The 13,345-nt window shown below is 39.4% G+C and overlaps 1 protein-coding gene across 1 annotated transcript in view; it reads left to right on the top strand.

The window, feature by feature from the left end:
* Positions 1 to 13,345, top strand: part of LRP1B (LDL receptor related protein 1B) — a 1,255,163-nt gene that overhangs the window by 1,140,439 nt on the left and 101,379 nt on the right. The window contains exons 78-79 of the mRNA XM_054044441.1: positions 11,935 to 12,158; positions 12,477 to 12,583. Of these exons, the coding sequence (XP_053900416.1) occupies positions 11,935 to 12,158; positions 12,477 to 12,583 (331 nt within the window). The remainder of the gene's footprint in view (positions 1 to 11,934; positions 12,159 to 12,476; positions 12,584 to 13,345) is intronic.

The following is a 13,345-nucleotide window of genomic DNA, read 5'->3' on the forward strand; positions in this document are numbered from 1 at the left end:
TAATTCCTGATACTTGTGTTCACATGATAGATATGGACTACCTGAACATGGACTCCATAGTACCATATTCTCCTCTAGACTATAAAATCTCTTCTAGCTGTCATTTCTCGCTTACCAATCAGCAGACTCCTCTAAGTATCCTTCATCCAATTTCATTTCCCTGGGAAATGAAAGTTTTTCTCTTCTTACCTTCTGAGAGGGGGAGCCAAGTTGAGTTTATCTCGGCTGTGCGTGAGGATAGTGAAGTGAAGGAGAGGTGGACAGATCCAGCTCTGCTATATGCTATGTCCCTTCTAAAAATTCAGGGAAGTTCCTCCACTGGCTTTCTAGAGGTCAGGGTCAAGTCACAACGGAAACTTGGGAGGCTAAGCTCAGTAGGTACGTTTCAGTGCAAAAGTGGCAGATATCTATGCCTAATTAATTTAGCTAAAAACAGCTCTTCAGTCTCTTAGAAAGGTTTTTATTTGGACAGTCTGGGGGAAGAAAAGGTGGGGAGTGGGGTGGTTGGTGAAAACTGGTAGGGTAGGAGCTCCATTCTGTGCAGGTAAGGGGACACAAGAAGAACAGTACAGCAGGGCCACCCAGAGGATTCAGGGGGTCTGGGGTAAAGCAGGGGAGCTGCGGCCAGGGCCGGCTTTAGGCACCACCGGGCCCGATTCGAAGGAGCTGCCGCCGAAGTTGCGCCGCTGTCTTCGGCGGCAGCTCAATCGCTGCTACGGAGGAAAGACCCTCCGCCAAAATGCTGCTGAAGACAGCGGCAACGATTGAGCTGCTGCCGCCAACAGTACCGGGACTTCGGCGGCAGCTCAATCGGCTGCCGGTACCTTCGGCGGCACTTCAGCAGAGGGACCTTCCTCCGCAGCAGCGATTGAGCTGCCGCTGAAGACAGTGCGGGGACATTGCAGGGCCCTCTTAGGGGCACAGGGCCCGATGCCAGCCCTGGCTGCAGTGCTTGTACTCACCCGGCGGCGGTCTGGATCTTCGGCGGCGGAGTGCCCTTCAGATGCTTTGCGTCTTCGGCAGCACTGAAGAACCCGCCGCCAAAGACCCGGAATGATTGAAGGGCCCCCTGCCGCCGAAGACCCAGACTGCCGCTGGGCCAGGGTTCGCGGGGCCCCTGCCCAGCCCTGCAGTTCAGAAGATCTAGCCCACTGACCCAGCATCTCTTAGACTCAGGCTTCACTTCACTGTGGATCCATGAAGGTATGGGACATAACACCTGCCTCCTCTAGACCTCTTAAAACTCCACAAGGTGAAACTTACATAGTTTTCTGGACATTCTGTCCTCTTCCTTTGGCTACTCCGCTTGGGGAGATTATATATTTTTATAATTCCACATACTTTTGATTCATTGAAGAATACTTCTGTCCTTCAGCCAATCCAAAGTTGTAAGCAATGATCCAAAATACTCTAGATTCACTCTCTGCTGATTCCATCTTAATCTCCCTATTCAGTCACATCCTTACTTTCCTTGGCATTCTATCACACTATCTGTATCTGTGCTTAAAACTAAATAGACTCACCTCAACTTTGCTGATATTTTCTATTTGCTTCAGCATTTCTCTGATCCTTCCCTATATTTGCCTTATGTGGTATACTGGAAGCCACTAGTCAAGATGCATCTTCCCAAACTGTGCTCGTCATTCAAAGTTTTTTTTTTTTTTTTTTTTGCAAATCAGTGAGTGAATTCCCAAAGAGACTGTAAGACCATAGGCATCTCTGATAGACCTCTGTTATGTTTGTGAAGCACTCATCTCCCCCTGCTCTAACACATAATTGATCAGCAGGTTAATTAGTTTTCCAAGCAATCAATATTACTTTAATGCTGGTGCTTACATTTGGTATTTGGAAGTCTGACAATTCCTTAATTGTAACTCTGTTTTTTGAAGTGATAAAATGCCAAAGGTTAAATCGTATCTTTTAGTCTAGATTGAGCAGTATCTTTCATCTGTAAATCAGGGCAGTAAACTTGAACAAGCCTCACCTGTGTTTGTAAGTAATTACATTAGTACAAAAATCCCTCAGATGAAATTACACTGAGGGATTAGCTTTCAACAGATAGCTGCAGATTTCTATAAATCTATGAAACAAGTTAAAGTTTGATTCAAATGGATGCACTAAAAGAATTCAGAGTAGATATCAACTCTGACAGAAACAAAAGATGCATGCATTTTGATCCTGTGAAAACTATATAATTAAGCTGATGATAAGTGATAAAGCTAGTAACTGACATCCTTTGAAACTGGATACATCAATTAATTGGGACAAGAGAGAAAGAGTTGTTGTGACTCAAATTCAGATACTGTTTTTGGTGAAAGAGCATAGAAAGAAAACTGGCAATTAGAAGAATTGTAGTCTAATAAGAACAGAAATACAGTTTCTCTAAAGCTTTCTGTATATTAGCCTGTAATACAGAAGTGACTCGCCCTATACAAAGCAGTTGCTAGACTATTTTTCTAAATGTATCTTTGTAGAGTTAGAATATTACTTATGGGTTTATTATTTATGGAACATAAAATCATTTTTAATAATTTAGTAATTCTGCCTTTTACAAGCAAGATTGAATAAATTGTGAATGCTGTGTTAATGCACATTAAAAATCAATACTGTAGGCAAATTGCTATTTAACTAGTGTTGCAAATATTTAAGATATATTAAATGCAAAAGATGTAGTTTCACAAATTCATTTTTCAGCATATCCTCTCTTTTTTTTTTTTTTTTTGCCAATCTTTCCATTCAATCCACTGTTTCTTTTAAACAGTTACTCTTATTGTTTTTCCATAGTGTTAACTATGCAAACATTGACTGCTAAGGATAAACAATTCCTCTTAAAGTATTGTCTGCACAGATCCATACATAACTCCTCGCTTAACGTTGTAGTTATGTTCCTGAAAAATGCTACTTTAAACTAAATGATGTTAAGCGAATCCAATTTCCCCATAAGAATTAGTGTAAATGGGGGAGTTAGGTTCCAGGGAAATTTTTTCACCAGACAAAAGACATTATATACATATACAGTATAAGTTTTAAATAATTTTAAACAAACTATTTAATCCTGTACTCACCAATGATGATTGTGAAGCAAGGTGACTGTAAATTAGCACCAGGCCCTTCTTCCTTGCTTATGGGCAAGTCAGTGTTGGAATCCCCAAAGGCTTCAGATCCAAAGGGCAGAAAGGGTCCAGTTGATCCAACTAGTGTCATCTGTCGCCCCTTTGGACCAAGTCAGTAGTCAGTATCATCTGATGGTTGCTTAATAGACGGTGTTAAAGGAGCTGAAGGGTTGTTTGTTGCATGATAACTGAAGGCTCCAAAATTTCAGGATTATTCTTCCCTGATCTATATCTAATATGGCATTCTCTCAGTTTTGGGAATAAAATATTGCTCTATAATCAATAATCGTACTGTGATAGTTTCTAAACCCTATGTTGTTACTGTGAATTTTTGAAAATCTTCAGTACATAAGAACATACGAACAGCCATACTGTGTCAGACCAGTGATCCATCTTGCCCAGTACCCTGTCTTCTGACAGTAGCTAATGCTAGATGCTTCAGAGGGAATGATCAGAACTGGTAATCATCAAGGGATCCATCCCCTGTTGCCCATTCCCAGCTTGTGGCAAACAGAGGTTAGGAACACTTCAGAGCACAATTTTACATCTCTGCCCATCCTGACTAATAGCCACTGATAGACCTATCTTTCATGAACTTATCTAGTTCATTTTTGAACCCTGTTATAGGCTTGTCTTCACAACATCCTTGGCAAAGAGTTCCACAGGTTGACAGTGCATTGTGTGAAGAAATACTTCCTTTTATTTGTTTTGAACCTGCTGCCTATTAATTTCATTTGGTGACCCCTAGTTCTTGTGTTATCGGAAGGAGTAAATAACACTTCCTTATTTACTTTCTCCATACCAGTCATGATTTTATAGATTTTTATCATATCTTCCATTAGTCATCTCGTTTCCAAGCTGAAAAGTCCCAGTCTTATTAATCTCTCCTCATGTGGAAGCTAATAATTTTTCTTGCCCTTTTCTGAAACTTTTCCAATTCCAATATGTTTTTTTTTTAGATGGGGTGACCAGATATACATGCAATATTTAAGATGCGGGTGTACCATGGATTTATACAGAGACAATATGATAGTTTCTGTTTTATTATCTATCACTTTCCTAATGAGTCCAAATATTTTGTTAGCTTTTTTGACTGCCACTGCACATGGAGTAGATGTTTTCTTGAGTGCTAACAACTAATTTTGACCCCATCATTTTATATGTATAGTTAGGATTATGTTTTCCAATGTGCATTACTTTGCATTCATCAACACCGAATTTCATCTACCATTTTGTTTTGTGAGATCCCTTTGTAACTCTTCTCAGTCTGCTTTGGACTTAACTATCTTGAGTAGCTTTATATCATCTGTAAATTTTTCCACCTCACTGTTTACCCCTTTTTCCAGATCATTTATGAATATGTTGACCAGTACTGGTCCCAGTAAAGACCCATGGGGGGCACCACTATTTACCTCTCTCCATTCTGAAAACTGACCATTGATTCCTACCCTTTGATTCCTATCTTTTAACTAGTTACTGATCCATGAGAGGACCTTCCCTCTTATCCCATGACAGCTTATTTTAAGAGCCTTTGGTGAGAGAATTTGTCAAAGGCTTTCTGAAAGTCCAAGTACACTATATCGACTGGATCATCCTGGTCCACATGCTTGTTAACCCCCTCAAAGAATTCTAGTCATCTGGTGAGACATGATTTCCCTTTAGAAAAAACATGTTGACTCTTCCCCAACAAATCGTGTTCATGTATGTATCTGACAAATCTGTTCTTTACTGTAGTTTCAGCCAATTTGCCTGGTACTGAAATTAGGCTTACCAGCTTGTAATTGTCAGGATTGCCTCTGGAGGCTTTTTAAAAAATTGGCATCACATTAGCTATCCTCTAGTTATTTGGTCCAGAAACTGATTTAAATGATAAATTATATACCACAGTTAATAGTTTTGCAATTTCACATTTGAGTTCTTTCAGAACTCTTGGGTGAATACTATCTGGTTCTGGTGACTTATTACAGTTTAATGTATCAATTTGTTCCAAATCTCCTCTGACACATGAATCTGGGACAGTTCCTCAGATTTGTTACCTAAAAAGAATAGCTCAGATTTGGGAATCCCCCTCACATCCTCAGCCGTGAAGACTGATACAAAGAATTCATTTAGTTTCTCCTCAATGGCCATATCTTCCTTAAGTGATGCTTTGGCATCTCAATTGTCCAGTGGCCCTACTGGTTGTTTAGCAGGCTTCCTGTTTCTGATATACTTACATTTTTTGCTCATACTTTTTGAGTCTTTGGCTAACTGTTCTTCAAATTATTTTCTAGCTTTTCTACTTATATTTTTTACATTTCACTAGCCAGCATTTATTCTCCTTCTATTTTCCTCAATAGGATTTAACTTCCACTTTTTAAAGAATGCCTTTTTGCCTCTAACTGCTTCTTTTACTTCGTTGTTTAGCCATGGTGGTATTTTTTTGGTCCTCTTACTATGCTTTTTAATGTGGAGTATACATTTAAATTGAGCCTCTATTATGGTATTAAGTTTCCATGCAGCTTGCAGGGATTTCACTTTGGGCACTGTACCTTTTAATTTCTGTTTAACTTCCTCATTTTTGTGTAGCTCCTCTTTCTGAAATTAAATACTACTGTAGTAGGCTGTTTTGGTGTTCCCCCATCCCCACAGGGATGTTTAATTTTATTATGTTATGGTCATATCAACTATCAAGTGGTTCAGCTGGATAGTTGAAATCCCCCATTATGTTTGAGTTTAATTTTATAGCCTCTCTAATCTCCCTGAGCATTTCACAGTCACTATAACCATCCTGGTCAGGTGGTTGGTAGTATATCCCTACTGCTATATTCTTATTATTCAAGCATGGAATTACTATCCATAGAGATTCATGGTAGTTTGGTTCATTTAAGATTTTTACTTCATTTGACTCTAGGCTTTCTTTCACATATAGTGCCACTCCCCACCCCAGTACATCCTATTATATCCTTCCAATATATTTTTTTTACCATGGTATTACTGTCCCATTGATTATCCTCATTCTACCAAGTTTCTGTGATCCCTGTTATATCAATACACTCATTTAATATGAGGTATTCTAGTTCACCCATCTTAGTATTTATATATCTAGCATTTTTATACAAGCACTTAAAAATTGTCACTTTTTAGCTGTTTAACATTATGTGATGTAATTGAATGGGACTCTTTTACATTTGGCTGTTTCTCATCATATCTTACCCATTTTTATAACTTTCCATCCTTTTCTCCTTCCTAGGATTTACAGAATCTCCATTAATAGATCATCCCCCTAAGGGATGTCTCCTCCACACCTGTCGGCTTTCCTTCACCCCTTCATTTAAAAACTGCTCTACATTCTTTTTAATTTTATGTGCCAGCAATCCGATTCCATTTTGTTTTACGTGGAGCCCATCCTTCCTATATAGGCTCCCCATTTCCCTAAAGGTTCCCCAGTTCCTAATAAATCTAAACCCCTCCTCTCTACACCATTGTGTCATCCACGCATTGAGACTCTGTAGTTGTGCCTGTCTAACTGGCCCTGCACGTGGAACTTGAAGCATTTCAGAGAGTGCTACCATAGAGGTCCTAAACTTCAATCTCTTATCTAGCAGCCTAAATTTGGCCTCCAGGACCTCTCTCCTATCCTACATGTACCACAATCACTGGCTCCTCCCTATCATGTAAGTCTGTCTAGATGTCTCAAGAGATCCACAATCTTCACACACAGCAGGAAAGTCACCAAGTGGTTCTCTCAATCATCACAAAACCCAGCTACCTGTTTCTAATGACCAAATCCCCCATTACTATTACCTCTCTCTTCCTAATAACTAGAGTTCCCTCCCGGAAGAGGTATCCTCAGTGCAAGAGATACCCTGGCATCATCTGGAAGGAGGGTTCCCACTATGAGATCATTTCCCTCTGCTCCAGTTTGATGTTTTCCTTCCCTGAGATGTTCATCCTCCTCAGTAGTACAAAAGCTGTCAGACCAGGGATGGGACTGTTCTTCTGTGTAAAATTAGTCTCCACAGCATAAAGTTGTTGATCTCAAGTCTAACCAACTGAATCACTCTGCAGAGATAATAGAGATCCTAATTAGTTAGAAACAACACTATTACAGGATGAGAATTTGCTTGCAACCCCAAACTCTCAAATAAGTGAAAGTATATTTAGTTGCAGAGATTACTGTATTAAGTATTACTAAAATTGTGTATCCTTTATGTTCCTATTTATTTATTCTTATTCTGTCCTGTTAGAGGGCTGCCGTCAGCATTGTTACTGGAACCCTGTCATGCTCCCGACATATAATGGTTAATGGCAAAAGTAGGGGATTGTCTGCTCACTGTACCTGAAATTAGGAGCCCCAACCCCATTCTCTACCTTCTTTAGAAGATGTCTCCTCCTAATGCGATCCCAGTTTTTCAGGGTACCGGAGGCTGTACTGAACAAATAGCTGCTTTGGCTACCTGCCAGTTTCAAACAAAATTAATTGTACAGCCTTACCTAACCACCAAGGCCCTGGGCTGCTAAGAAGAAACTGGGGAAAAAATCCACACTGCTCAGGCCAATCTTGTAGTAAGGGAAAAACTTCTTTCTCAAACTCCAAAAGGTAACTAGCATGAGGCCCCCAAGCCCAATCCTACTCTAGTGAAAAGAAGGACGAGGACAGCTTTTCTTCTCAGCACAGAATGGCAGCCTGGATCAGGGCCAGCTCCAGCTTTTTTGCCGCCTCAAGCGGCGAAGAAAAACAAAATCAAAAACCCAATTGAGCTGCCGCCGAAGAAGAAGAAGGGGAGTGAAGGACCCGTCACTGAATTGCCGCTGAAGACCTGGACGTGCCGCCCCAATAACGGACGGAGTGCCGCCCCTTTCTATTGGCCGCCCCAGGCACCTGCTTCCTTCGCTGGTGCCTGGAGCCAGCCCTGGCCTGGATAGAGGGAAGGGGTTAAAGCCCTCAATGGTGGGTACACAGGAGCCATTAGGCTTATGCTTTATCCTGTCATTCAACCAATCAGCCCCGCTCCTCAAGCCCACAAGAATGCTGAGTGCTCGGAAGAAGAGAAGCAACCCTTAAAGGAGCCACAGGTTTTCTTTCCCCTGGGGTCTGAGGTATTATTCAAAATAATACTAGGCCCCAATATGATGCATGCAAGCAGATCATTAAGTCTGTATGATGTCCAGTGAAGTCAGTGGAGCTCTGCCAGGGCAAAGGTGTTTCTCAGCGCAGATCAGATTATGGAGTATAAATTAGTATTAAAAGACATTGTGATTGCAAAATATAATTTAATTAAAAGTCTTGGCAAATATCCATATTTTATTTTTTGCTTGCTCAAAGACTACTAGAATGAAGGCCTCAGTGCTACTACTGGATAATTAATAATAATAATAGCAAAACACTAACAAGTAGAACTAGCCTGCAAATGCTAAAAAATTTTAAATGAACTCATTTCTTTTCTGTATTTTCTTTAAGTATATAAAGCCAGTAGCCCCCTTTTCTAATATAGAAGTGCCATATGATATCTTTGTTTAGACTTTTCCAAACTTACTCTGATACTGTTTTCAAAGGTTTCAGAGTAGCAGCCGTGTTAGTCTGTATCCGCAAAAAGAACAGGAGTACTTGTGGCACCTTAGAGACTAACAAATTTATTAGAGCATATTGTTTTCAAAGCAACACTGTTTAGTGTGTGCTGTGACTGAGTTTGCTTCTTTAATCTTCATTTAAATAGAAAGTTACGATCCTGTTAGTGGTTAGAACATAAAGGATCCCTTGGCATTTTTTCAGGACTAAGGATTTACATACAATGAACTATCTTAATTCCCCATGCAGTCCTTATTATATTGTCTAGAAATTGAACTGACCTTCATTTTATTTTTTAAAAAATCCTGTACATGTCTTTCTGCTATTATAGGTCTCTGATACCTGAGGCAAAGAAGTTATTCTAAGATTTTTCTCCCCTTTGTAGTATTTAGTATTTTGTCACCATGTTTGGAAAAATATAGACATTTCTTTCTAAAATAGTTTAATACTATTGTATACAAAAAGACAAACACAAATTTGAATATGTGCAAAACCCTAAATCTCAGATTATTTGCCTCTTTCTATTAGAGAAAACAATGACACAATGACACATTCCTGGCTTGCTAAATGTACAACTTTCTATAAGAATTCTGACAAATATGAGAATTACATTTTTCATAACTGTATTTCCCAAACTTCATTTTATTTTTTCTTTAAGTTCTGATCCTGCAAGCTGCTCCATCTGGGAGCACCTTATAGTGTCAGAGCCATAATTATGGCCATGAAATTGTAATAGATACATTACAACTCAGAGTTATAAAAATGTATTCAGTTATTTAAGATTCTTAATTCTAACCCAATAGTTTTGAAACGATGCTGTTTTGAAACAATGCTGTTTATTTTTGCGTAACACTTAAAAGTGTGATTCAGTGGAGTTATATTGCATGACTTCCATGATGTCTGGGTTGTCCAATAGCCACAAAACTTGCTTTAGCCAAATCCTCTCATAAATATCATCTAGTATAATGTGTATAGATGTACAGTTTCAATGGCTGATATCAGTAAGTGACTGGTCAATCAGCTAAAGAAGAGAAGCAGTGCTAAATAATATCCTTTCTGCTATATGCCAAGACTGTGCAGAACCAACCAGAATGAACAGAATTTATGCCATTCGTTGCATAATAAGATTGTACTTATCCTTGGCAGAGTCCTGGACAGCCATGTTTTAGGACTTCATTCAAGAATCTTTTTTTTTTTTTTTCAGCAGCAGCTATCCCCTACAAGCTTTGCTTCGGACTCCAGGGCTATACTTCTGTGATGGATTTACTGCAGGCGTGCCTCCTTGTGGTTCAGTGTAGCATAACAAAACTCTCTTCTCTCTAGTACTCCTGCCATTGGTTGCTCTGGCTCTCTTTCCATAATTCAGCTCTCTGACCAGGTCACAATTTAGACCTACCCTTTTTGGGGTAACAAAGTCCAACAAATAAAAGTTCAAAAAAGGTCTTTGGCCCTAACTCTGGGCTCTGTATTCTTCATACCCTTCTCTCAGGGCTCTCCACTATCCTTGTTCCCTTCTTGGGCCTCACGCCACCTCATCGGTGGCTGGTAGGGGAACCACGCCTCCCACTCTATTTTTGGATTACAGCCCAAGGCCTTGTAGTAAGCAGGCAACGTTTGTCTAGTCTGACCTGCCCCGGCTACCTGCCTGGGCTTCTTCCTGCCATAGCCTTCTACCAGGCCTTCTGCACACAACCTCTCCAGTTTCATCCTCCTCTCAGACTTGTAGGGTTCTCCCCTGAAATCCCTCATTAAATCACAAACCAAAAGTATAAACATAAACTGAATTCCACTCTCTTCAGACTTGGCCTTTACATGGCTCTTAAGTTCCATTTGCTGTTCTTCCTCTGAACACCTTCCACAGTGCTCTCCCTGTAGTCTGGATCCTGTCCTTTTATCAGGTCTTACCACTGGAGTCTGCTCCACTTCCCGTGGCTGCTTTGTCTTTCTCTCTCCTGGCCCCCATCAGACATCTCTACTCAGGAGAGGGTCTCAGGGCTCACAGTCCCTCTGGTCTTCTTCCTTGAGTACGGTGGTTTCTCTTTTCTCTTATCTCAGAGAGTGACTGTAGAGTCCTTCATACACTCCCTGCAGCCCCCTTTTGTTCTATACTTTTGCTGTTTATAATGCTTTTCCACCTCCACAGCTGGGCTTCATCAACAATTAAGCATGACCCACTCTCTAGGTGCAGACCAGTATGGTATTTGGCCTCTCAGGTCCGTATTAACCTATTCCTTGTCTATGTGGGGTATGACCCCTATCATAGTTGGCTAATATCAAACCATCTTCCTCCAGCCCTTTAGAATTACAACCAGTATCATTTTGATTACTTCAATACCAGTATCTCCATCCTTTGCATAATAATATTGATTTTGATGTTCCACATCTTAGCACATGCTAGTGCCCTTTCCTTAAGAAGTACAGTGGTAATAGCCTCAATCAGAAGTGCAAAAATATTTGTTGAAATTGCTCTTCCACATGGCACAGTACTGTGAAACCAACCTGCTGATGAACATTACCCACTGGAGAAACCTTTCTATGCTACTAAATATTTTCGAGTATTCAACCCACAGTTTCTGCACTTGTACCCATGTACAGTTGTAAGTGATTCTGTAGCTCAGTATTATGACCAGCCAAACACATATCACATAAATGTGCAGAATCATAGAAATGCAGGTCTGGAAGGGACCTTGAGAAGTCATCCAGTCCAGCCCTCCACACTGAAGCAGGACCAACTAACCTAGACCGTCCCTGACAGATGTTCGTCCAACCTGTTCTTAAAAACTTGCAGAGACAGGGATTCCACAACCTATCTTGAAAGCCACATCCTAACTGTCCTTATAGTTAGAAAGCTTTTCCTAATATCTAACCTAAATCTCCCTTGCTGCAGATTAAGTCCATTGCTTCTTGTCCTACCTTCAGTGGACATGGAGAACAATTAATCATAGTTCCACTGTCTTCTTTATAACAGCCCTTAACATGCTTGAAGACTGCTATCAGGTCCCCCCCTACCCCTTTTCTGAAGATTAAGCAGGCCCAGTTTTTTTCCATAGCTCAGGTTTTCTAAATCCTTCTAAATCTTTGATCATTTTGTTGCTTTCCTCCTTTGTATTTCAAAGGTATTAATTTATTTGTATTTAAGTAATTAACCAAGTTTTATAAGATTTCTGTTATAAAAGAATGGATTTGTTAATGAACAGAAAAATATGTGACTATATGTCTACTGTAAAAGGTAAATTTCAAAATTATGACTTTAAAATTTGCTCCTTCTAGTGTCCTGAATTCAAAAGACCCAGGGATATTGCTGTTGACTGGATTGCTGGAAATATTTACTGGACTGATCATTCTAGAATGCATTGGTTCAGTTATTATACAACTCACTGGACAAGTTTAAGATACTCCATCAATGTAGGACAGTTGAATGGACCAAACTGTACAAGGTTGCTTACAAATATGGCAGGAGAACCGTATGCAATTGCTGTAAATCCTAAAAAGGGGTATGTTGTTTCTGTGGCATTTTATCATGTTGTATTCTATTTTATAAATAACAAACATACATAGAAGTTTGAGCAAAGCAAACATGACTTACTGCATAATAATGTCTACAAATGTGTAAATTTGGTTAAGTTATTTAGCCTCTCTGCTTCAGTTTACCCATCTGCAAAATGAGGTTAACATCTCTTGGGTGTTTTGTGAGACTTACAATAATATAATGTCTGTTAAATATTTTGAAATCATTCGAAGAAAGGTGCTATGTAAGTTTAAGGTGTTAACTTATGCAAATTCATAGCAACAATTTTGTTTGATATTTTTAGGATGATGTATTGGACAGTCATTGGGGACCACTCTCACATAGAAGAAGCAGCTATGGACGGTACTCTAAGAAGGATATTGGTACAGAAGAATTTACAAAGACCTACAGGTACATGGAATTTCAAATTCCCCATTAAAAGGTAGCATTGTGTAGATTTCTTGGCTGAATTCCAATTTTGCAGTCCTAAAAAATTCTATAATTTTATATTCTAGTAATAAATATACAATTAAATATTAAATTCATAATATTTTAAATGATGTAACTGAATCTAAATAAGCTTAACACAGTAACTTTATAAGACAATACCAAATAACTTTATAGATAGAGGGAACGAACAGAACAGAGCAATTTTGAGTCATCCATCCCGTCGTTCAATCCTAGCTTTTGCCATTTGGAGATTTAGGGACACCCAGAGGATAAGGTTTCATCCCTGACCATCTTGGCTAATAGCCCTTGATGAACCCATCCGCATGAACTTATATAATTTTTTTGTACCCGGTTATACTTTTAGCCTTCACAACATTCCCTTTACTACACAACAAGTTGACTATGTATTGGGTGAAGACATTTTCCTTTTGTTTTAAACCTGCTGCCTATTAATTTCCTTGAGTGACCCCCTAATTATTGCTTTATGTGAAGGGGTAATTAACTCTTCATATATTCGAATTCTCCATACCCTCAATGATTTTATAGACCTCTATCATATACCCCTTTAGTCATCTTGTTTCCAAGCTGAACAGTGCTAGTATTTTTAATCTTTCCTCATATGGAAGCTGTTCCATACCCCTAATCATTTTTGTTGCCCTTAGCTGTACTTTTCACAAATCAAATGTACCTTTTTTTAGATGAAGCTACCAGAACTATACACAG

Source organism: Malaclemys terrapin, chromosome 11 (assembly GCF_027887155.1).
Source record: "Malaclemys terrapin pileata isolate rMalTer1 chromosome 11, rMalTer1.hap1, whole genome shotgun sequence".
NCBI lineage: Eukaryota > Metazoa > Chordata > Testudines > Emydidae > Malaclemys > Malaclemys terrapin.